At 41.6% G+C, this 24,482-nt stretch overlaps 1 protein-coding gene across 15 annotated transcripts in view; it reads left to right on the top strand.

Annotated features, from left to right (window-relative positions):
- Positions 1 to 24,482, top strand: part of CSGALNACT1 (chondroitin sulfate N-acetylgalactosaminyltransferase 1) — a 390,272-nt gene that overhangs the window by 275,077 nt on the left and 90,713 nt on the right. For 10 of the 15 annotated variants that reach the window (XM_064272743.1, XM_064272750.1, XM_064272742.1 and 7 more), the window contains one exon: positions 19,361 to 20,268. In XM_064272743.1, the coding sequence (XP_064128813.1) occupies positions 19,635 to 20,268 (634 nt within the window). In that variant the 5' untranslated portion in view covers positions 19,361 to 19,634. Of the gene's footprint in view, positions 1 to 16,475; positions 16,517 to 16,679; positions 16,803 to 19,360; positions 20,269 to 24,482 lie in introns of all 15 variants that reach the window. The other 5 variants (XM_064272751.1, XM_064272744.1, XM_064272749.1 and 2 more) reach the window with 2 other exon arrangements.

Genomic DNA, 24,482 nt, shown 5'->3' with positions numbered 1-24,482 from the left:
AATCTTTGTCTGAAAAATGGGATTTGGGATTGGTTTCGGTTCTGAGTTAGCAGAGCGTCCGGGAGGCTGTAGTCTCAGGGGTTCCCTCAGTCTCTGTCAGATCAATAAATCTGGTCTTTTTTGTATGAATTTAAATTTTTCTCCCACTCTGTCCGGAACTCTCTGTTGTGACCCCTGTTAGAGCAGTCAGTGGTGGTAGGTGGGCACCGTCTAGTTCTTCTGGGCTCAGGCTGGTGGAGGCTCTGGTTCATGTGGTCTTTTAGTCCTTTGGGTTAATATTTTCCTTGTCTTTGATTTTCTTCATTCTTCTTTGCTCCAGACAGGATGGGACCAATAAATGTATCTCAGATGGTGTTCACTAGCTTTTAAGACCCCTACTTGCCAAAATAGGATGTAGAACATTTTCTTTAGGAACTGTGTTATGCCAAATGACCTGTTTGTCCCCCAAGACTGTAGTCCCCAGCCCTCAGCCTGAACCACTGTATTCAAATGAAATTTTTAATATAATATGCTTTATGGCAGTTTGTTCTTAAGTATGAGTTGTCTGTAAGTCAGATGTTCGTAACCCAGGGACTGACTGTAGGCAATTGCGGTGGTGTTTTAGGATGGAGGAGCCTGAAAGCTATGTGTGTCACCTAGCCTTCCTGAACCCCAGTTTCCTTGTCTTGGGGGGTCAGTGACTCACCATTAAAGTTACCATGAGGTTTAAGTGAAGCAGGTAATACACCAGGTCTAATGATTCTCTCACAGTACTTGGAGGAGCCCCCTGGAAGGCTGCCTGAGAAGGTACTGGACCACTACTTTTGACTCCAAGTGAGCACTTCTGTCTTTACCTGCTGATGCACTGGGCTTTCCATGGTGCTTTGGTCTCAGAGCTCTGTGTCTAAAAATGCTTTAAAACCATTGCCTAGTATAAGGTAGAAGCAATCAGTAAACATTAGTCCTCACCCTCTTCTTCCCTTCTACAGCAAATAAGGTACGTGAATCATTTTATCAGGAAGGGAGCGCTCCATCTCCCCTCTCTCTATGCTCCTTTTCACTATAAATAAAGTTAAGCCCATCTCACCCCAGGAGCCATCTTGGTATTGCAGCTCAGTGTGGTGTGTTTCACACCTCTGACCTCACCTTGTAGCTGATATTTCCCACTCAGCAACTCCCCTTGGCAATCTGCTGAGGGCTCTGCTCTTATTGCTTAGATAGAAAGCACTTGGCTGCAGAGCATTGCTCACTTTTAATTAGTTACCTCCTTGTTAATTAACAGCGTGCATTTCCCTGGAAGCTGTGCAGCATGACCCGAGACCTGATCTCCCCAGGGGCTTGCTTCTCCGAGTCACCACCGATGCCAGGGCTGACTTTTGCCTGCGCATGAAGATATTAGTTTGACATATGGTGCTTGGCCACTACATGGCCATCACTTTTGCCGTGCTCTGGAGCAAAGAAGAAAGAACTCAGTGTTTGGCGGGAGAGCATTCTGTAGTGATGAGAGCCAGCATTTTAACTGATTGAGAGATGTTCTCTTTCCCTCCTTTCAAATAAGAGTATCTCTCAGTTGATTAAAAACTGCACTCATTAAGATGCTTTTTAGTTAAGCTGTCTTATATCTGATGTCTGGGTATAAGCACTGGGCAATGTTTTATTCTGTTGTACATAAGGTCATCATGAGTCTGAGTCAACATGATGGCAGCTAACAACAGTCTGCTCAGAAGCATCTGAATGTTCCAAGTGGTATTTTGTCACGGCCATACCTGTGGAGTCAGAGGAATACCCACACGTGATGTGGTTAGAATACGCATTACTTATCTGGATAGCGTGAGTTTGTATCAACGACTAAGGGTATAAGAGATGTGGAAATGCAAATCACAGTTAAATGGGGAAGCAAAGAAGTATAGCTAATAAAGATGTGCTTAATGTCACATCTGAGGGGCCACAAAGCTCATAAATAGGAAAACTCGTCATGAGTCTAGAAGCAAGAAGAATTGGACAAGTTGGGTACAGAAAGCTGAACGGGTCTTAGCAAGCTGTTGGAGGATCATGAAGGGTGTTGCACAGTGTGGCCTAGTGGCTAAGAGCAGGGTTTTAGAATCAGACAGAGCTGGGTTTGAAGCTGGGCTTGGCCACTTGCCAGCTGTGCCCCTGGGGGCAAGTGACTTCACTGCTGTAAGCCTCAGTTTCTTTACCTTTAATGGGGATAATAAGACTTAGCTCATAGGATTGTCCTGGAGATTAACTGAGACAATGTTTGTAGAGTGCTTAGTCTGATGTCTGACCCATAGTAAGTGCTCAGTAAGTGGTTGTAATTAGGAGCAATAGGAAGGTGTTGGAAGCTTGGTTCATGGAGCCAGGGGTGCCTCCACCAGCCACAAAGAGCCCTACAGGACCAACAGAAGAGGTGGAGACCAGGCAGCTCTCCCTGCAGGGATTTGGCAAGTGACTCAGCCCTGCATACACGCTTAAGACAGAATTAGTACTGCTGGGAAAAGGTTCTTTATTCTACCTAAGTTGCTTGAATAGTACCTTCTGAGGCCAGCATCCTCCCCATTCTTCACTCTCTGGGCTCCACAGCTGCCACCTACGCAGATTTACCACCTTTAGTCCTACCTGAAACAAGGTGGGAGGTGGCAAGGGGTGGGAATGAAAAATATATGCACAGACAGGAAAAAATGCCATATTAAGTCTTCTCCACAGACTTGCGAGCAAATTAAAAACAAAAGAGAAGAACAAAACGGACTTAGACTTTTTTCCCTGGATTTTCTGCATGTGGAGTTGTATTAATTTCCGTGCTTTCATTTTCTGATGTTAGTTACCATTGAGTTAACTCTAGTCATGATGACTCCATATACAACAGAACAAAAAGTTGCCTGGTTCTGTGCTATCTTCACAATCATTGGTATGCTTGAGTCCATTGTTGTGGCCACTGTGTATTTTGAGTGTCTTCCAACCTTGGGTGGGATGGGTGGGGCTCATCTTCAAGCACTATACCAAAAATCAAACCCAGTGCTGTCGAGTCAATTCCTACTCATAGTGACCCTATAGGACAGAGTAGAACTGCCCCATAGAGTTTCCAAGGAGCGCCTGGTGGATTCAAATTGCCGACCCTTTGGTTAGCAGCCGTAGCACTTAACCACTACACCACCAGGGTTTCCTTCAAGCACTATATCATACAATATTCTGTTGTGATCCATAGGATTTTTATTGGCTAATTTTTGGAAGTAGATTGTGAGGCCTTTCTTCCTAGTCTCTCTTTTGTCTGGAAGCCCTGCTGAAACCTGTTCACCATATTTGAAATACCAGTGGCATAGCTTCCAGCATTATAGCAACCCACAAGCCACCACAGCACTGAAAACTGACAGACGGGTAGTAGATTTTCTGACTAGTAGTACCCAATTTTGTTTTGCCACATGTCCCTTTTCTTTCTTCAAAGTAAAGAAAATAGAATCATATGATTCTTTCAGAGACCAGCGTGGAGGGGCACATCCCAACAAGGGAATCCTGACTGAGAAGTCACCAGTCAGCCCATCCCTTGGGCTGGTCTGTGCTGAGCCCTGGTGTCCAGGCTCTCAGAACTGTTTGCAGGGAGAGCGTCATGGAGAACATTCTTTTTGTTGTTGTTGTTGTGCTTTAAGTGAAAGTTTACAAATCCAGTCAGTCTCTCATACAAAAATTTGTATACGTCTTGCTGTGTACTCCTAGCCGTTCTCCCCCTAATGAGACTGCATACTCCTTCTCTCCACCCGGTATTCCCCGTGTCCATTCAGCCAGCTTTTGTCCCCCTCTGCCCTCTCATCTCCCCTCTAGACAGGAGCTGCCCACATAGTCCCATGTGTCCACTTGAGCCAAGAAGCTCACTCCTGACCAGTCTCATTTTCTATCCCATAGTCCAGTCCAATCCCTGTCTGAAGAGTTGGCTTTGGGAATGTTTCCAGTCTTGGGCCAACAAAAGGTCTGGGGATCATGACCTCTGGGTTCCCTCCAGTCTCAGTCAGACCATTAAGTCTGGTCTTTTTACAAGAATTTGAGGTCTGCATCCCAGTGCACTCCTGCTCCATCAGGGAATTTCTCTTGTATTCCCTGTCAGGGCAGTCATCGATTGTGGCCGGGCACCATCTAGTTCTTCTGGTCTCAGGCTGATGTAGTCATAGAGCACATTCTTGAGTGACATCTTGAAGGGCAAGTCCAAATCCTTCCAGTGAAGAAGGAAGGAAAGTATGCTCCTGGAGGTGCGAGCAGAGCACAAAGCTTGAAAACAGGTGTTGGCACTCTGTGATGGAGACAAGGGGTACAGGAGCAAGAAAGTCACTCTGAGACTGGGGTCCACTGAGCTGCAAGTTGCGGAGAGAGAGGCAGGAGCCTAGCACTGGGGCACTGGAATGGGGCACAGCAGGAGCATGGAAACTTATAGTCAAGTCAGGGGATGCTGGGGAGGCCCAGGAGGGTCCATTGTGGTGAGGAAACATTTTTCTTTTTTTAATTGTACACTTCATTATTTTAGGAATATCATTTTGTAAATGCATAATACAGTATTATTGTAAGACTTGTTATAATTTGTAAATGAATAAATTTACACATAGGGTACTCGCTCAAAAATTATTTACTGCCTGGAATGTGTTATGTCTAATAAGCTTGGAGAGAACTGACCTAGAGTACCAAGGTCAGAGGAGGGGAAGCAACAAAACGGATGAGACTGACCCAAGCAGCCCCTGATGGAGTTCCATTTCTGGGCCCCGGAGAGGGAGCCTGGGATCGGGACTAGAGGAGTTCAGGGAAAACAAGCTTCAGATTGTTTCACAACCTACTTGAAACTCTTGATCCTTGATTTTTTGACTTACATGTGAAAAAGCTCCTTCTTCTTTCTGGGATTTGGCTTCAGTGTCTCTTAATTTGTACTTCATAATACTGATCAGTTTGCCTCAGCCTCTCCAAGTGCTATCAGGAACAAATCTGAAGATAAAGCACTGGGCACATGTATAGGTGCTGAATGAAGACTCAATGGAAAAAAGAAATCCTCTGTCTAAAAGAGCTGTGGCACCTGAGAAACGCTGGCTCCTAAAGCTTCCAGGAAGATGTTGGTTTAGGGGATTGGGAGCTATTGCTATGCTCATTTCCAGGCCATTTTAATTTTTAATTTACCTCAAAGTACCTCGGCTCTAAGCTAATTAAGTGTGTCCAAGAGGCAGATTATTGTGGACTCAACGTAGTAGTTACAGGGTTGGTTTTATATTGTTATTTCCTTTAAGACAAAGGCAGATGGAAAAGAAAGGGAGGTGAAGGAAGGAAAGAAGGGAGGAAAATGGGAAGGAAGGAAGGGGAGCGAGAGAGAGAGAGGGAGGGAGGGAAGGAAGGAAAAAAACAGAACGTAATGGGAATAGGGGCTGGGGAACTTTTATCTTCTAACTCTTGTAGGGGCTTTTGTCTGTCTTCTGAATTTTGTGGAATTTTCCTCCAATGTACCACATCGGCCCCTTTCTCTCATGCCCCATGTGTCCCTCTTCTCCCAATACTCAGAGGCTAGCACATCATCCAGGCAGGAGATGATGGGGCCTTGATTGGGGTGATAGTGGTGGAGGTAGAAATATGAGGACTGATCTGAGTATATCTGGAAGTAGAACCATCTTGACTTGGTGATAAATCAACTGCAGGAAATGGTGGAGAGGGAGGACTCAGGGATGGCTTTCAAGTTTCTAACTTGAGCAGTGTGATGGATTGTGGTGCCATTTACTGCTATGAGGAAGACTATAAGAGAAGCAGATCTGGTGGGTCTCCCCAGTCTGAGTTCTGTGGTAGACATGCTATGGTAGTCAGCCTTCTTTCAGCCATTGTCCATCGTTGGCCCCAGTCTTTGGAACGTCCCCTAAAACATAATTAAATTTTCTCTTCAATTTTACTGGTTTCCCAAAGCCCTTGATATTAACAGAAAAAAAAAAAAAAGAGTGTTTTGGATAAATGACCATCTTGCAAATGTAAAAACTTGGAGGGCTTTTAGAGGTGTGTGCTATGACAGAAAGCTCATTGGACTTGGAGAACAAGACATGGGTCCGTGTCTCAGTGCTGCATACAGCTGATATTACTTCTCTGAGCCTCTATTTCCCATACTGAGAAGTGATTATAATAATGTCTTTCTGACCTCACAGGACTACTGTAGCATAGGAGATAAGATAATAAATATAAATCATTTTATAAACTGTAAATAACTATGTGGTTAGGAGGTAGTGTGTTACGTGAATCTAAAGTCTGTGACACTGTATGTAGATTAGTTATCTATTGCTGTGTAACAAATTACCCCAAAATTTAACAGTTTAAAATGGCAAACATTTATTCTCTCACACAGCACCTGAGGGTCAGGAATCCAGGAATGGCTTAGCTGGGTAGTTCTGGGTCTGGGTCTCTCTCATGAGATTGCAGTCAACCTATCAGACTGTAGTGATCTCAAGGTCTGACTGTGGCCAGAGAATCCACTTCCAAGCTGTTGGCAGGTCTTAGTTCCTCACTGGCTATTGGATGGAGGCCACGTGGACCTCTCCATATGGCTACTTATAACATGGCAGCTTGCCAAGGGACCCTAGAGAGAGAGACAGAGGCAGAGGTACACATAGAGAATGTGACACCTATGACAGAAGCTGAAGTCTTTTATAACTTCATCTCACAAATGGCATACCACCACTTCTTCCATATGTTGTTGGTCTGAGTGGCCAAGCCTAGTACAATATGGGAGATGAATACACAAGGGTATAAATACCAGGAGGCAGCTACCACTGGCAGCCATCTTGGAAAGTGGCTGCCACACCCTATACACAGGATTTAAACTGAGGTAGAGGAAATTCTAAGTAAAGCCATGTGCTTGAGTAAAGTTTACAGCGTTTGCTTTATATGCCACTTTTTGAAGAGTCTTTGAATAAGACTTGCACCATGCCTTTTTCACACCTTTCAAGATGGAAGGTTGATCCAAGCTGTGGAGATGTGACTTCAGCTTATGTTCTATTAGCACAGCTAATCCTTTGACTGGAGGGTGGTTAGCTGTTCCCCTGCCATCAAAGAGCTGATTGTTATGTGCCAAAGTGAAATAGACTCACACAGCAGCATTCCGGCTTTGGTCTACCACTTTTAGACCCAGTCAACACTTCTTGTTCTTTTCCCCCATCAACCCTTTTGGCTGTGTCGGCCCAAGGGGTGGGAATGTCTTGTAGAACTTATTGACTCTCCTTGAATAGTTTCCTTCATTATTCACAAGGCTTGTCATTGTAGTGCGAATTACTGCCTGACCTGATTTCCCCATGAAACCACCGTCCTGTCTGCCTACTGCTGACCCTGACAGCATTTCATCAGCAGGGCTTGTCATCCTAGAGTCCTGCATGATTTACGAGCTTCTTGTGGACATTAATAGAAACATATTGGCAGGCTCTCTGTCACAGTATGCAGCTCATTTGACCAAAGTGTTTACTGGAATCTGTAGAGTGAGATGCATATATCCATCATAACAGCTACTTCTGTATGGCATTGGAAATCCTAACATTCACTGTCCACAATCTGCAAAAAGTGTTAGACTCTGGACCAGACTTAGACCTGCCTTAGTTTTGCCCTCTAAGAGCTTCCACTCTGAGATGAAATGACAAACAGTACATGCTTGCATATCTTGTATTTGCAAATATTGATAATATTAGCAAATGCTGATTGTTCTTAACATTTATTTTAAACTCCTGTCATTAAAAATTGTATGTAATTACCTCTCTTTTCAAACTCCTCCCCTCCCCCACCCCACACATATTTGGTAGATTGGAATATGGCATTAAAACTTTATTTTTTATTGTACTTTAGATGAAGCTTTACAGAACACACTAGTTTCTCATTAAACAGTTAGTACACATATTGTTTTATGACATTGGTTAACAACCCCACAACATGTCAACACTCTCCCTTCTCAACCTTGGGTTCCCTATTACCAGCTTTCCTGTTCTCTCCTGCCTTCTAGTCCTTGCCCCTGGGCTGGTGCGCCCCTTTAGTCTCATTTTGTTTTACGGGCCTGACCACTCTTTGGCTGAAGGGTGAACCTCAGGAGCGACTTCATTACTGAGCTGAAAGAATGTCTGGAGGCCATACTCTCAGGGTTTCTCCAGTCTCTGTCAGGCCAGCAAGTCTGGTCTTTCTTTTTGAGTTGGAATTTTGTTCTACCTTTTTCTCCAGCTCTGTCTGGGACCCTCTGTTGTGATCCCTGTCAGAGCAGTCAGTGGTGGTAGCCAGGCACCATCTGGTTGTACTGGACTCAGTCTGGTGGAGGCGGTAGTAGATGTGGTCCATTAGTGGTCCATTAGTCCTTTGAACTCATCTTTCCTTTGTATCTTTAGTTTTCTTCATTATTCCTTGCTCCCAAAGGGGTGAGACTAATGGAGTATCGTAGATGGCTGCTCATAGGCTTTTAAGACCCCAGACGCTACTCACCATGGCATTAAAACTTTATATCAATTGTATGGCATTTGTCTGCTTGGGACTCTATTATAGTTATTTGAGAAGATCTTAGTTTTACAAGCTTCTGTGCTCGCTGGGGTTAGAATTTGTTCTTGGTTCACGTTTTCCTCTTCTGTAACTTCTTTGTTCTGTTATTATTATTTGTGAGTGTGTGTTCTTTTCCTTTTTTTTTTCCATTATAATAAAATATATATCACAAATTTTTTTTTTCTATTTCCACCACTCTATATACAATTCAGGGATATTAATCTCATTCATCATGCTGTGCAAATATTACCACTATCCATTTCTAAAAGTTTTTCATCACCTCAAACAGAAACCCAGTACTCCTTAAGTAATAACTCCATATTTCCTCCTACTCCTCCATCCCCTCGTAACCACTGTTAAACTTTGGTCTCTATGCATCTGCCTGTTTTTGATATTTTATATCAGTTGAATCATACAGTATTTGTCCTTTCGAGTCTGAATTATTTCACTTAGCATAATGTTTTCAAGGGTTGTCTATGGCAAAGCGTGCATTACAACTTCATTTTCCTTTTGTGTGGGGTTGGTAGTGATGTCTCCATTTCCATTTCTGATTTTAGTTCTTTACTTCTACTCTCTCTCTTTTTTCTTTGTCACTCTGGCTAAAAGATTGTCAATTTTATTTATCTTTTCAAAAAACAAACGTCTGGTTTTGTTGATTCTATTTTTTTATGCTGTATTTCATTTATCTCTGCTTTAATCTTTGTTATTTTCTTCCTTCTGGCGGCCTTTGGCTTAGTTTGCTCTTCTTTTCATAATTCCTCATGTTGTAGAGGTAGGTTGTTGATTTGTGATCTTTCTTCTTTTTTAATGTAGGCATTTATACCTATAAATTTCCCTTTGAACACTGCGTTTTCTTTGTCCCATAAGTTTTGGTATGTTGTGCTTTCATTTTATTCAACTCTAAGTATTTTCTGATTTTTCTTGTGACTTCTTTCTTGACCCATTGGTTGTTTCATAGTGTGTTAATTTCCATATATTTATCTATGTTCCAGTTTTCCTTCTGTTACTGATTTCTAATTTCATCCCATTGTGGTCACAGGTGATACTTTATATGATTTCAGTCTTTTTAAATTCATCGAGACTTTTTTTGTGACCTAATATACAGTCTGGAAACCCTGGTGGCATAGTGGTTAAGTGCTATAGCTTCTAGCCAAAGGGACGGCAGTTCAAATCCTCCAGGCGCTCCTTGGAAACTCTATGGGGCAGTTCTACTCTGTCTTACAGGGTCGCTATGAGTCGGAATCGCCTCGACAGCACTGGATTGGGTTTGGTTTAATATACAGTCTATTCTAGAGAATGATCCTTGTGCACTGGGGAGGTATGTGTATTGTGTGGAGCATTCTATATATGTCTGTTAGGTCTAGTTGGTTTATAGTATTGTTCAAATTTTCTGTTTTCTTATATATCTTCTTTCTAGATGTTCTATCCATAATTAAAAGTCGCATATTGAAGCTTCCAACTATTATTGTTGAACTGTCTATTTCTCTTCTCAATTCTGTCAGTATTCTCATGTATTTTTGGACTCTGATGTTAAGTACATATATATTTATATATGTTATATCTTTTTGATTAATTAACCCTTTTATCATTATTTAATGCCTTTTTTGTCTCTCGTAACAAATTTTGACTTAAAGTCTATTTTGTCTAATATTAACATAGCCACCCTTGCTCTCATTTAATTAACTATTTACACGGGGTGTTTTTTGCCCCATCCTTCCACTTTCAGGCTGTTTATGTCTTTGGGTCTATAGTCTGTCTCTTGTAGATAGCAAATAGATGGGTCGTGGTTTTTTTTTTTTTAATCCATTCTGTTACTCTCTGCCTTTTGATTGCAGAGTTTAATTCATTTACATCTAAAGTGGTTACTGAGAAGGAAGGACTTAATTCTGCTACTTTGCTATTTGTTTTTTGTATGTCTTACACCTTTTTCTGTCCTTCAAATCCCCTAATACTGTCTTATTTTGTTTTTAGTTAATTTTTTGTAGTGAATCATTTGGATTCTCTTCTTGTTTCCTTTTATGTATTTTTTAAAGATATTTTCTTTGTGGTTACCATGGGGATTACATTTAATATCCTGGTTTAAACAACTAGCTTAAATTGATACCAACTTCTACAAAAACTCTGTTTCTATTCCCCTCCTCCCCTTCTTTATGTTGCTGTTATCACAAAGTGTATCTTTATAAATTATGTGCATAATAATATAAATTTATAATTATGTTTTATGCATTTGTCAGTTTAAATCATATAGGACGTTAACAACTAGAGTAACAAACCAAAGATATCATTAAACTGGCCTTTATATTTGTCCATAAAGTTAACTTTAGCAGAAATCTTTTTTTCCTTTGTACAACTCCCAGCTACTATTTAGTGTCCTTTCACTTCAATCTGAAGGACTCCCTTTAGCATTTCTTTTAGGGCAGGTTTGGTTGTAATAAAGTCCTTCAGCTTTTGTTTTCTAGGTATGTCTTAGTTTCTTCACTTAAAAAAAATTATTAGGGTGAAATATATATAACAAAACATTTGCCATTTCAACCATTTCTATGTGTAGTATTCAGTAACAGTAATTATATTTATCATGTTGTAGATCTATCACCACTCTCTGTTTCCAAATTTTTCCATTACCCTTAATAGAAGCTAAGCACACCCTGAGCAATAACTCCCTCTTTTCTCCTCCCTTTCGCCCTTGGTCACCACTAAAAAACTCTGCTCTCTGTATAATTGCCTATTTTAGATATTTCACATAAGTGGGATTGTACAATATTTTTCATTTTGTGACTGACTTATTTCACTCAGCATGTTTTCAAGGTTCATCTATGTTATAGCACATATGAAGAGAGCTTGGTGGTGTAACAGTTGAGCATTCAGCTGCTAACCTAAAGATCAGCAATTGAAAAACACCAGCCACTCTCTGAGCGAAAAGACCTGGCAATCTGCTTCTCTAAAGATTTACAGCCTAGGAAACCCCATGAGGGTGCTCTGTCCTATAGGGTCACTGCAAGTCAGAATCAACTCAATGGCACACAACGACAGCAGCATGTATGAGATCTTTGTTTCTCTTTATGGCTGAATAATATTCCATTGTATGTATATATCACATTTTATTTATCCATTCATCTATTGTTCCCACCTTTTGATTGTGTTACTGTTGCAATGAATATTGGTGTACAGGTATCTGTTTGAGTCTTTTGGGGTATATACCTAGGAGTGGAATTGCTGGGTCGCTATGAGTCGGAATCGACTTGATGGCACTGGGTTTGGTTTTGGTAATTATACGTTTAACTTACTGAAGACTCATCATACTGTTTTCCACAGCAGCTGGACCATTTTATACTCCTACCAGCAATAATAGGGGTCCTAACGTCTTCAGGTTTTCCCCAGCACTTGGTATTTTTCATTTTTATGATAATAGCCATCCTAGTGTGTGTGTGAAGTGGTATCTCATTATGGTTTTTGTTTACCATTGCCTTAACGACAGATGATGCTGAGCATCTTTTCATGTCCTTATTGACCATTTCTGTGTCTTCTTTAGTGAAATGTCTATTCCAGTCCTTTATCCATTTTGTGACTGGGCTGTCTTTTTGTTGTTGAGTTGTAGGATTTCTTTTTCTATTCTGGATATTAAACCCCTATCAGATAAATGGTTCCCAAATAATTTCACCTAATCTGTAGACTGTCTCTTCACTTTGTTGAAAAAGTCTTTTGATGCACAAACATTTTTAATTTTGATAAAGTCCAATTTTTATATTTTGTCTTTTGTTGCTCTTGCATTTGGTGTCATATCAATGAACCTATTGTTGAAAACTAGGTGCTGAAGCATTGCTCCTAATTTTTTTTTTTTTTTTTTTCTAAGAGGTTTACCCTCTTTTTGAAGGACATTTTTGCCAGGTACGGAATTCTTGGCTGGCAGTTCTTTTATTTCAGCACTTTAAGGATGTCATCCCACTACCTTCTGGTCTCCATGGTTTCTGAGGAAAAATCAGCGGTAAATTTTATTGCGGATCCCATGTGTATGATAATTTTCTTCTCTCTTGATGCTTTCAAGATTCTCTCTTTTTCTCTGCTTTTTGAGAGTTTGAGTATAATGTGTCTCAGTGTGGGTCTTCCTGGGTTTATTTACCTAGAATTTTTTGGGTTTCTTGGATGTCAAGATTCATGTTCTTCATTGAACTTAGGAAGATTTCTACTATTATTTCTTCAAATATTCTTTCTGCCCCTTTCTTTCTCTCCTTTCCTTTTAGCATCCCTATAATGTATATGTTGGTTCATTTGATGGTGTCTCACAAGTCCCTTAGGTTCTGTTAACTTTACTTCTATCTTTTTGTTCTTCAGCCTTGATAATTTCAATTGTTCTGTCTTCAAGTTTGCTGATTCTTTCTCTGGCCAGATCAAATATGCTGTTGAACCCCTCCAGAGAATTTGTCATTTCAGTTATTGTATTTTTCAGCTCCAGTAATTTTTTTAAAATAAATTCTATCTCTAATGAAATTCTTGTTTGCTCCTGTATCGTTTTCCTGATTTCCTTTAGTTCTTTGCTTGTGTTTTACTTTTGTTTTCTGAGCATATTTAATATTGTTGTTTTAAAGTCTTCTGGTCTGTCCATTATCTGGGCTTCATAGGGAGAATTTCTTTACTCACTTTTTTCTTTTGCTTGGACTAACCTTTCCTGTTTTTTTTTTTTTTTTTTTTTTTGCATGCCTTGTGATTTTTGTTGAAACTGGGACATTTGAATATTATAATATGGTAACTCTGGAACTCAGATTCTTCTCTTTGCCAGGTATTGCATTATTTTTTAATTGTTAAAGGCTACAATATTTCATCTGCTGAACCACCTCTCCTATTTTTGCAAAGACTGTCCTCCTAGACATTTACAGACCTCAAGGACTCTGTTCCCCAGCCCATACCCAACTAGTGTTTTGAAAGAGATTTCCTTGTATTCCAGGGATAAACAAAAAGCAAAAAACAGAGAAAGAGAAAAAACAAAAAAAACTCTCCTCCAATTTTTGCAAATTGTCTGTGTGTTGGGATGCTTCTTCAATATGAGGGTTGGTTCACAGCAAGGTTGGGCTGGCTTGCAGTAAGTCCAAAGTGAAAGCATAGGATACCCAGGTAACTTTTGTGCATGCATCCTAACCTGAGCACGTGAGGCCACTTCAATTTCCCCATATATATGGTACCTCTGAGCACATGTGAGGCCACCTCAGTTTTCCCATATATATGGCACGTCTGAAAACTCTAAGTTCCAAAAAAAAAAAAAAAAAAAAAACTCACTCCAGCATCTTCTTCAGCCCTTAGTCATTAATTGTATGCTTGAATCACACTGCTTAGCCCCAGGTGTGTACAGGTAGTCACAGCCTTCCAGCATTGCCCATCACTCCCCCTTTGCCTGCATAGATTATCAGATGGACCATACCTAGAGAAGGATCTGCATCAGTCCTTCATACAGGGAGCTCCCAGCCAGTTCAGAATAGACCTCCACTATAATCCACTATTGGCTGTGCTCTCTCCAGAGCTAGAGATCAAGCCCCCTTTCTGGGAGCACCATCTGCTGCTGCTGCTTTAAGATGATGGAGCCACCACACTGGGAATAGGGGAATGGGCTCAGCTAAGTAGAAAACCAAAGCTTTCCTACCACTTAAGAGTCACTTTTGTTTTTTTATTCAGTTTTCCCTTAGTTGCTACAACCCTCAGCCATTTTTCACAGTTCTTACAAAATTGACTCTACCAATTTGTAGTTGTTTTCCTTGGTGATATTGCGGGGAGGGGGTGGTGCAGGAGCATGGATCTGCTCATGGCACCATTTTTTCTGGTTTCCTTTGTGTTCTTGTCATCTCTTATAATTTTTTATGTAGTGCGTTGTACATAAACCAAAACCAAACCCATTGCTGTTGTCGAGTCCATTCTGATTCATAACAACCCTGTAGGACTGCCCCATAGGGATTCCAAGGAGCAGCTGGTGGATTTGAATTGCTGACGTTTTGATTAGCAGCTGAATGCTTATAGTAGGTATTTAATTACTTTTTTTTTAATATGGTTGAATAAAAGGAAGAATTCTGGACGGAGTGAACTTTGACCCATTACTAGGTTATTGCTATGTTATTTGGAGGTCTGGGGGAGGTCCAGGATGGTTCCTCATCTGGGTGGGATATCAGGATTCTTGGACAAATTCCACATGAAGTCTGAGGAATCAATTCTGTTGTTGGACCCCTTGGCAGAGGTTACAAGTGTCTCATGACCATTGTGCCTTTCAAACTTCTTTCCTTAAAATTTCAGAAAGTACAGAAGTGCTGTCAATTCCTTAAGCAGTTTCCTACCTATACTCCCAGGAAAATAGCCCCTAGGAGTAGTCTGACCCGAGGATGATGGACAAAGTAGAGCACCAATCTGCCCCTTTTCTAGTCCAAGAGCTCTTGGAATACCCTGGTTTTAGGCAGGGTTAGTACCAGGTGGGCACTATAAACCATTGCTCTATAACAATATTTTCTTTTGCCCCCTGTTTTTTGCCCAGAGATTGTGACAGTGATGGTAAGGTCATTGTGCTTGATGTCCCCTTCAGTCTAATAAATAAATCCAATGTTTCTGACATGGTTCATCATAGAAGCATTATTTGGGTGTTTGGACAGGGACAGGAAATTATTGTAGAACGTCATTAATAAGGATGCATATTTAAAAACTTAAGAGGCAAGAAACCGAATGAGCACAAAGAATTTTCTTTAATAAAAAATTAGGAATATCCATCTCTCTTCTCCTGAGGGCCCTAAAATCGATTATTGACAGGGACTCCTTCTCCCTCTTTACTCCTTTTCTGCTCCCTCCCAACCTGATCCAAGAGACTGAACTAATCTAAAAATCTGTATGCCTTTTCCAAGTTTTTAAAAAGTAGCACAATGCTTCAGTGATCAGATAAGGGTATATTTTCACTGTCATCTCTAACTTTAATAGCGCTTGGTAATTACATGGTGTTTTCCATCTGCAAATCTGTAAACACTTTATAAATGTTAACTCTTTAATTCTCCCACCGCCTCTGCAGAGAGATGTTGATTGCAAGGTGCCTTTGTGGCTTAGCTGTACATTTGGTTTTGGTTAAGTCTTACCAAGGTGTTCTTCTCTGACTGCGACAGAGCTGGTAAAGTGACATCCACTCTTAAGAGTGACATTCAAATGAAAAATCTGAAATCTCCTGGGCTCTACGGTATAGCCAGTTACTATTTTGATTAAAGTTTAGATTACTGGAATTACTACAGAATATTTTATCTGTTAAAAGATGCAGAGTTTTGTTTCTGACATACATTTTCTGCCCTGTTATTTAAAAGGAGAAATTCACCACTTAGCAGCAATTTGTATGGCTTTTTGTTATTTCTGTTAAAAAGTAATTTCTTCCTAAAGATCCCCTTTTTTCTCCTTTTACATTCCGAAGGGTGGAATACCAAATTATCTTGAAATTTACACTAGTGAATTTTGAAAGCTGGACTAGATTTTAAAGAGACTTACAGAATAGGAAAAAAAAATTTTTTTCTACAGTTTTAAGTTTCTTTCACCATAACCTTAATACATATTGCTTCAGTTTACCAACAGGATTTCAATTTATTAAGCAAATACAAAAATTTTTCATTAAAAAAAAATTCCGTTGGAAAGATTGCATGCTCTAAGTTTTCACAGCATAATAAACTATGTTAAATGTTCCATTTTTATTATTTTTGATTTGCTTATTTTGTTTTTTAATGACAATCTACGTAAAGTAAAAGTCTTTAAAGTGGCAGAATAGCATGATAACATGTCTTCACTGGTGATTTAATACTTGAATATAATGAGTTCATCTGAGAGATTTTATTAAAAACAGCAAGGTGCCTAAATACTAAAGCAGAGATGCTTTTAATCATAGGATTATAGTAATTATACAAATCCCAAGATTTTCATCAGACAGAAAAGGCTTCCAGGGCTAAACATGCACTTTCGACTTAGCACTAATAACTGTGTATTGTTCTAAATTACAGTAGAGAGAATCCTCGGGGCAAGGGAAACATTAGAAAGAATGGTAAGTGTTGAATTTTTAAGGAAAACTGGGAAATAAACTATTTTGATAATATAATAATATCCGCAAGAGGCACTTTTCTTAGGTAATAGGTATGGCCGTGAAACATGGTGGGTGAATATTTAGAAAAAGTCAATGAGCCTATTCTCATTTATTCTATCTTCAGCGTAGAGAGAATGGTAGAAGGAACACCTCTCTGTCTTCTCCCAGGGATCCCAGAGTTGATAATTGACTAGGATCCTTCTTCCAGTAAGGACCACCATGGAAGGGTCCATGGGAAAGATCACAGGTAATTGAGATGATTACTGGTCTAGAATCTGGATTTCCTGGGTCCACTGAAGACTAGAGAATAATTTAGTTATTGTTGGGATTGTTAAAAATGTCAAGTTTTTATAAAATGACAAACACATGGTATTCTTAAGGAGCTCGTTTTTAAGAGAAGTGATATAGAAAGATACACCTAGACAATTTTTAGAAAAAGTCGCTTAAGATGAAATTTTATTTGGTATGTATATATGGCTGAGTAGGGGGAGACAAGAAAAGGGAATTAAAGAAGGAAGGAAATTGAAAACGGAATGTGCTATTGGGATGTGCGCGATGGGTGGGAGGAGAGAGTGGGGTGCCTGGAGAAAACGGAGGTGTGTCAAGTTGGCTCATTTGTTAAGAGGGGTCTGGAATTGAGGTGCAGAGCATGTTTTTGAGGGAAAAGCCCTGAGATCGATCTCAGTATATTTTTTTAATAATTTTTATTGAGCTTTAAGTGAACGTTTACAAATCAAGTCAGTGTGTCACATATAAGCTTATATACACCTTACTCCATACTCCCACTTACTCTCCCCCTAATGAGTCAGCCCTTCCAGTCTCTCCTTTCGTGACAATTTTCCCAGTTCCTAACCCTCTCTACCCTCCTATCTCCCCTGCAGACAGGAGAAGCCCACACAGTCTCAAGTGTACACCTGATAAACAAGTAGCTCACTCTTCATCAGCATCTCTCTCCAACCCATTGTCCAGTCCCTTCCATGTCTGATGAGTTGTCTTTGGGAATGGTTCCTGTCCTGGGCCAACAAAAGGTTTGGGGACCATGACCGCCGGGATTCCTCAGTCAGACCATTAAGTCTGGTCTTTTTATGAGAATTTGGGGTCTGCATCCCACTGATCTCCTGCTCCCTCAGGGGTTCTCTGTTGTGCTCCCTGTCAGGGCAGTCATCGGTTGTGGCCAGGCACCATCTAGCTCCTCTGGTCTCAGGATGATGAAAGTCACTGGTTCATGTGGCCCTTTCTGTCTCTTGGGCTCATAGTTATCGTGTGACCTCGGGGTTCTTCATTCTCCTTTGATCCAGGTGGGTTGAGACCAATTGATGCATCTTAGATGGCCGCTTGTTAGCATTTAAGACCCCAGACGCCACATTTCAAAGTGGGATGCAGAATGTTTTCATAATAGAATTATTTTGCCAATTGACTTAGAAGTCCCCTTAAGCCATAGTCCCCAAACCCCCGCCCTTGCTCCGCTGACCTTTGAAGCATTCAGTTTCTCCCGGAAACTTCTTTGCTTTTCGTCCAGTCCAGTTGAGCTGACCTTCCGTGTATTGAGTATTGTCCTTTCCTTCACCTAAAGTAGTTCTTATCTACTAACTAATCAGTAACCATCTCAGTATTTTTGATGAGCAGTTAGAACACAGAATTCCTCTCAGAGGCTACAGAAGAAATATGCCTGGGGATTTGAGTCCTGATGGGACAGTATTTCTGGTCTCTGTTCTTCTCCCAACCCTGTCACTTTCTCTGGCAAACACATTGTCCCTTGTCTGTATGCAGAATTGGAGAGCTGGTTAGAACACCTGTCTCCTGACCCCTGGTGGACAAGTTATCATCCACATTTACTATCTAACCATTTCATCAATTTATGTTTGAAGCTTCAGGAGCTTCTCCATCTCCTTGTCAGAAAGCTTGAAAACAACTTGAGCCAGCTTCTAGCCCTGCCTTGAATGTATGCACACTCTTGTCCAGGGTTCATCTTGTTACATCTCCCCCTGCTGGGTTGGCCCTGGCCTCAGAAGTCCCGCGTTGTCCTCTGCCCACAACTTCAATGTCATTCAAGTTTTTTTTTGCTTTTTTCCCTTTTCAATCATCAAAATAATATATGCTCATTGTGGAGAATTTACAAGATACAGAAAAATATAGAGAAGCAGAAAAATCACCCTTAGTCCATCCATCCAGAGAATAGTATTGTCAACATTTTGGCACATAGCAATCCTCATTAGTTTCATGTTCCGTATTGCGACCATAGCCCAATTGCTAAGTATCCTGGTGCTTTCCTGAGCATTCGCCGGCATGCATATGCGCACACCTGGGAGAAAGGTGTTGTGTGCCACAGCTGAGGTCAAACAAGGCTGGTTTGGTATTCACTGTTTCAGTGTTCGCAGGGACTTTATAGAACGTAACTGACTGTATAGGAACCTTGGTGGTATAGTGCTGAAAACACTCGGCTGCTAACCAAAAGGGAGAAAGATGTGGCAGTCTGCTTCCTTAAACGTTTACAGCTCTGGAAACCCTGTGGGGCAGTTCTCCTCTTTTCTATAGGGTCGCTAGTAGTTGGAATCTACGGCAGTGGGTTCGGTTTGGTTTTGGTAATTGACTGTTTCCTTCAGACCTTTTTTTCTGTGTCCTTTGTTCTTTATTAGCCTTACACTGCAGATACACGTTTGCATTATGATATGCAAACATTTAAAAAATATTTAATCATTTATCATAAACACATAAACTTCATGGGAGGGCTATTGAATATTGCAGTGGTGAGCTTAGGGGTGTTGACCTGAATAAATGTTTTTGTTATTTCTGTCTCTTTCTCAGGTCTCTTGTGGTCTGCTGCACATCAGGAAGGCTGTGATGGGAATTAATGTGAAAAGGCGTTGCCTCTGCCTTGAAAATCGTCTTCTAGAAGGAGAAAAGCTGCTCCATATGGTAGTTGGCTCCAAGGGACAGAGCACATTGTAGAAGGAAACGGATGGAAGGAGCTCAGGGCGCGCCAAACGCATGCCTGCCGTGGTCTAGTCCGGGGAAGCCCTTGTGTGGGGCCCTGGCATTCTGGGATGTCGCCAGGTCTGGACGCATGGCTGATTGCTGAATGATGATGGTTCGCCGGGGGCTGCTGGCCTGGATTTCTCGGGTGGTGATTTTGCTTGTGCTCCTCTGCTGCGCCATCTCCGTCCTCTACATGTTGGCCTGCACCCCCAAAGGCGACGAGGAGCAGCTGGGGCTGCCCCGGGCCAACGGCCCAACAGGGAAAGAGGGGTACCAGGCTGTCCTGCAGGAGTGGGAGGAGCAGCACCGCCACTACATCAGCAGCCTGAAGAAGCAGATAGCGCAGCTCAAGGACGAGCTCCAGGAAAGGAGCGAGCAGCTCAAGAACGTGCAGTACCACGCCAGCGACCCCGCGGGCCAGGGCGTGGACCGGGGCGCCCCCGAGAAAACCCAGGCGGACCTCCTGGCCTTCCTGCACTCCCAGGTGGACAAGGCGGAGGTGCACGCCGGCGTCAAGCTGGCCACGGAGTACGCAGCAGTACCTTTTGACAGTTTCACCCTGCAGAAAGTCTACCAGCTGGAGACGGGCCTGACCCGCCACCCGGAGGAGAAACCCGTGAGGAAGGACAAGCGCGATGAGCTGGTTGAAGCGATTGAATCAGCCTTGGAGACCCTGAACAACCCAGCGGAGGGCAGCCCAATTCAGCGCACCTACACAGCCTCGGATTTCATAGAAGGTTGGCATGTTTGTGAATGAGGGTGGCAAGTAGAAAAGGCACCCGTGGTGCAGGTTACAGGAGGGAGGCTGTGGATATGGCTGGCAGGACGTTTTGTGGGAGCCTCCCCGTAGGTATAAAACATCTGTTTCCCCTTACTTTCTTATGGAAACCACAGTCCTGGAGTGAACAGTTTCATTGGTTCTTGGCAGAACTTCTTGCTGTAGTTTAAGAAAGTGAAATTAAATAAAATGTAAACATAAAACTCTGAAACCTAAGGAGAGTATGAGAGTCCATGTATGGTACAGCTCATCAGAGCACATGGAAACTAGTAAGAAGAATGGCTCAGCTTTTTTTATGGCCATAGGATAGTTTAGTATTCATTTTTTATGCCTCATTTGAAAAGAAAGACACTTTGTCCAGTTTCTTGGAATGCTCTTTAGTATATTCTTATATTTTGCCATTGTTAAACCAAAAACAAACCCCTGGTCATTAGGTCCACTCCAATTCATAGTGACCTTATAGGACCAAGTAGAACTGCTCCATTGGGTTTCCGGGGAGCAGCTGGTGGATTCGAACTGCCCACCTTTTGTGGGCACCAGGGCTACTTCCCGTTGTTAGTAGTTTGAAATTCAATTAATAATTTGGGAGAGGAAGTCCCTTCAAGGCCATGTAGCTCTTTCTCCCATTCCTGGGTAGGATCTGCTTCAGTCTGCCCAGAAATGTAGCTGTGTCCACCTAACACCAGCCCCTACTTAGGTTATGTAGCCACCATCTCATCAGCCTACAGGCTAGACAGACGATCTTTAGTCACATCCAAAACGCTGCTGCTATTTATGTATGTCTCTTTGGGCACCTTCATGTCTTACAATTTTTTTCCACCTTATATGTGAAGCATAAATTCATACAATTTTAGTGTAGTATCATTTTTCATATACCTGGAGCCAGGTAAAGAAATCTTTGTAAGATCAAGCTTTTGGTGTACAGGTTTTTGTTTTGTTTTGTTTCTTTTACTTATTTACACAATGTCTTAAAAATGCCTAGCACAACACCTCAGCACCTAGCACATAAGAGTTCAAAATATAACGATGACACAGCATCACACTTTACAGCACTTAACAGTTTGTGAAGCATTTCCACATATATTATCTTACTAGCTGACCCTAGGGAGAATCTCTGAACATCATTAAAAAAAAAAAATCCTGGTTGCCACTCACCCCGAAGCATGCTACACAGAACTGTCCACATACCAAGTAATTTCAAAGGAACTTGATTACAAATCAATGCCTGCAATTTGGAATGTTTGCCCTTGTGATTTTCAGTCTGCACTCGTATTTGAAATCTCTGTCTGCTGTTCTGTGTACAATATCTTCATGATAAGGCCAGTCTTTCTCAGGCAGCAGTGGTACAGGAGGGTAGTTTATTTGCTTTGAGGTATGGCTAACTTTCTTTTAGAGGTACTGTCATCATAACGACCAGTTGCCGATGAGTCGATTCTGACTCCTGGCGTCTCCATGTATGTCAGAGTAGAACTGTGCTCTGTAGGGTTTTCATCTATAGGGTTTTCAATGGCTGATCTTTTGGGAGTATATAGCCAGGCCTTTCTTCTGAGACACCTCTGGGGAGACTCGAACCCCCAGTGTTTCAGTTAGTAGCTGAGTACGTTAACCATTTGTACCACCTGGGTACTTGCTTGATTGCTAAATGGAAGGTTGGAGGTTTAAGTCTATCCAGAGCCTCCTCAGAAGAAAGGCCTTGTGATTTCTAAAAAATCTAAAAAATCAGCCATTGAAAACACTGTGGAGCACAGTTCTACTCTGACACACATGGAGCCGCCAGGAGTCAGAATTGACTCAATGGCATCTGGCTTTCTCGTCATAGCTACCCAGGGTTGCGTTTATCTACAGTACCCAGCGTGTATTTTCAGACAGATAAATCCACACATACCTGCCACATTTGCTGAGAATCTAGTCAACCATTCTCATACGTGATGTGTAAAAGAAGGCAAACACTTTAAATATATTTACACAGACTTGACTGTCGCAGCTATCATAGTTTCTTTCATTTTTTCGTTCTTAGCACAAAAGATTGCTGAGGCAATGTTTTGTGTTCACAGGAAAGGAGATGTTATGAAAGAGTCTACCAGTCAGAGGAAGCCCTGTAGGAAGGCAGATTTAAGTTCAAAGTAAGGAGTAACCTTCAAATAATCCAAACCGGAATGGGATGCTTGGGAACCACGTGGCTTCCTGTCATTACAAGAATTCTAGCATTCACTGATGACCACTGGGTCAGGTGGTTGGCTATAAGTCATGATTCCAGCATCAGAGTGGCGGTTGGGCTAGCTGACATTTGAGGGCCTCTTCAATCCTGTTGGAAACCCTGGTGGTATAGTGGTTAAGTGCTACAGCTGCTAACCAAAGGGTAGGCAGTTCGAATCTACCAGGTACTCCTTGGAAACTCTACCAGGTAGGTCTACTCTGTCCTATAGGGTCGCTATGAGTCGGAATCGACTCGATGGCACTGGGATTGGTTTTTTGGTTTGGTCAATCCTGTTGGTAGTTCTTTGCTCTATACCTAGTTGAGGATTATGAAGGGAATCGAAGAGTCTGATGTGAACTCCCTTTCTATAATGAGTTAGAGAAAGTGATGAAACACTATATGGAAGAAATATTTTTAAAATAACTTATATGTGTTTCTAAGCATAACCTTAGAGAGAATGATACTGTGTTTTGGGTTTCAGTAGTCCAAAAGCTGGAGCAATTCAGCAAAAATCCATGCTAAATTTGTAGGTGAGATGTGGAAGCATTCCACAGTCTCAGTGCTAAATGAAGGCTACACATGTGCTTCGTCAAACCCTGAACTAGTTCGATAAAGATGGGGGTGCTTTGTGTTTATAAAATAATAATAAAAGCCTGTGAAGTACTTCCAGATGGTAATAGTTATGTCAAGCCTCAAGCTAACTGTGAGGTGGCTAGCATGATGAGACAAGGATGGGCAGCTAGGTGACTACCAAGACGCTGCCACACCTTGAGACTGGGTTTCCCCATCATTTCAACATGAGGCTTGATTTAGATGCCCTCCAAGGCCATACTCAGCCCCAGCCTTCGAGTCTGTCTTACCTGCAAAATACAGAGCACTGCTCCTACTTCTTTTGTTCGTAGCTTTGCCAGGTGGCCATCACCCACTCTGCTTGGAGATCCAGGACAAGCCACCTTACCCTCAGGGATCTTCCTCTGTAAAAGGAGGAATTGAGATAAATTATTTATAAGTCTGATTTGGCTGGGGGCCGCTTTGCACAATTCTGTGAAGATCATGGAGGGAGACTACCACATTGATGGCTAGTTATTGTCTATTAATTATTAATTATTATCTATCTCTAAAACACAGAGGGAACAGTATTTCCTTGCTTTCTTCTTTCCCCAGATATTTCATTGGCATGGATTTTTGTCTTGAATTTGCACATAATAGCACTTTTTAAAACCATCTGGGAAAAAAAATTAAAGCAGAGAGATGTGATCTGATCCGGTATCTCAGAAAACCTGTTTATCTCCTCAAGTAAACAGAAAATTCCTTTCTTTATGCTTGTAACTTAGCTATTCCTTTGGTATAGAGTATGCAGGCTAATAATTAAATCTGATGAGTGGCACATCTTTGGCTCTGATTTCATATTTTTAAATATAGCTCTTGGACATAAGTTTGATAGGATTCCATAAAACCATTTAAGAGTTCCCAATTATCTCTTTTACAATCCACCATCTGAGCCTGTGAATTCTATGGGAGGATTTGTCTACTCTCTCCATGGGTTGCTGTTCTGTCACCCGCCTGCGCAGCCCACTCTCCTCCAGCATTAGTGGTGTGGTAAGAGTGGGCCAGATGCCAAAGGACTTGATTTGGGGGTGAGATGGAGCCAAGTCATGACCCTTGAGGTCGGAAAGTAAAGGTTTCGAGGGTGTCTTAGTTATCTAGTACTGCTATAACAGAAATACCACAAGTGGATGACTTTAACAGATTTACTATCTCACAGTCTAGTAGGCTAGAAGTGTGAATTCAGGGTGCCAGCTCCAGGGGAAGGCTTTCTGTCTCTGTCAGCTCTGGGGGAAGGTCCTTGGCATCAATCTTTCCCTGGTCTAGTTGCTTCTCAGTGCGGGGACCCTGGGTCCAAAGGACACGCTCTGCTCCTGACTCTTCTTGCTTGGTGGTAATGAGGTCTCTCTCCTCTTGCTCGATTTTTTCTT

This window comes from Loxodonta africana, chromosome 19 (assembly GCF_030014295.1).
Source record: "Loxodonta africana isolate mLoxAfr1 chromosome 19, mLoxAfr1.hap2, whole genome shotgun sequence".
In the NCBI taxonomy this organism is placed as follows: domain Eukaryota; kingdom Metazoa; phylum Chordata; class Mammalia; order Proboscidea; family Elephantidae; genus Loxodonta; species Loxodonta africana.
This window is presented reverse-complemented; position numbering and strand designations above follow the sequence as displayed.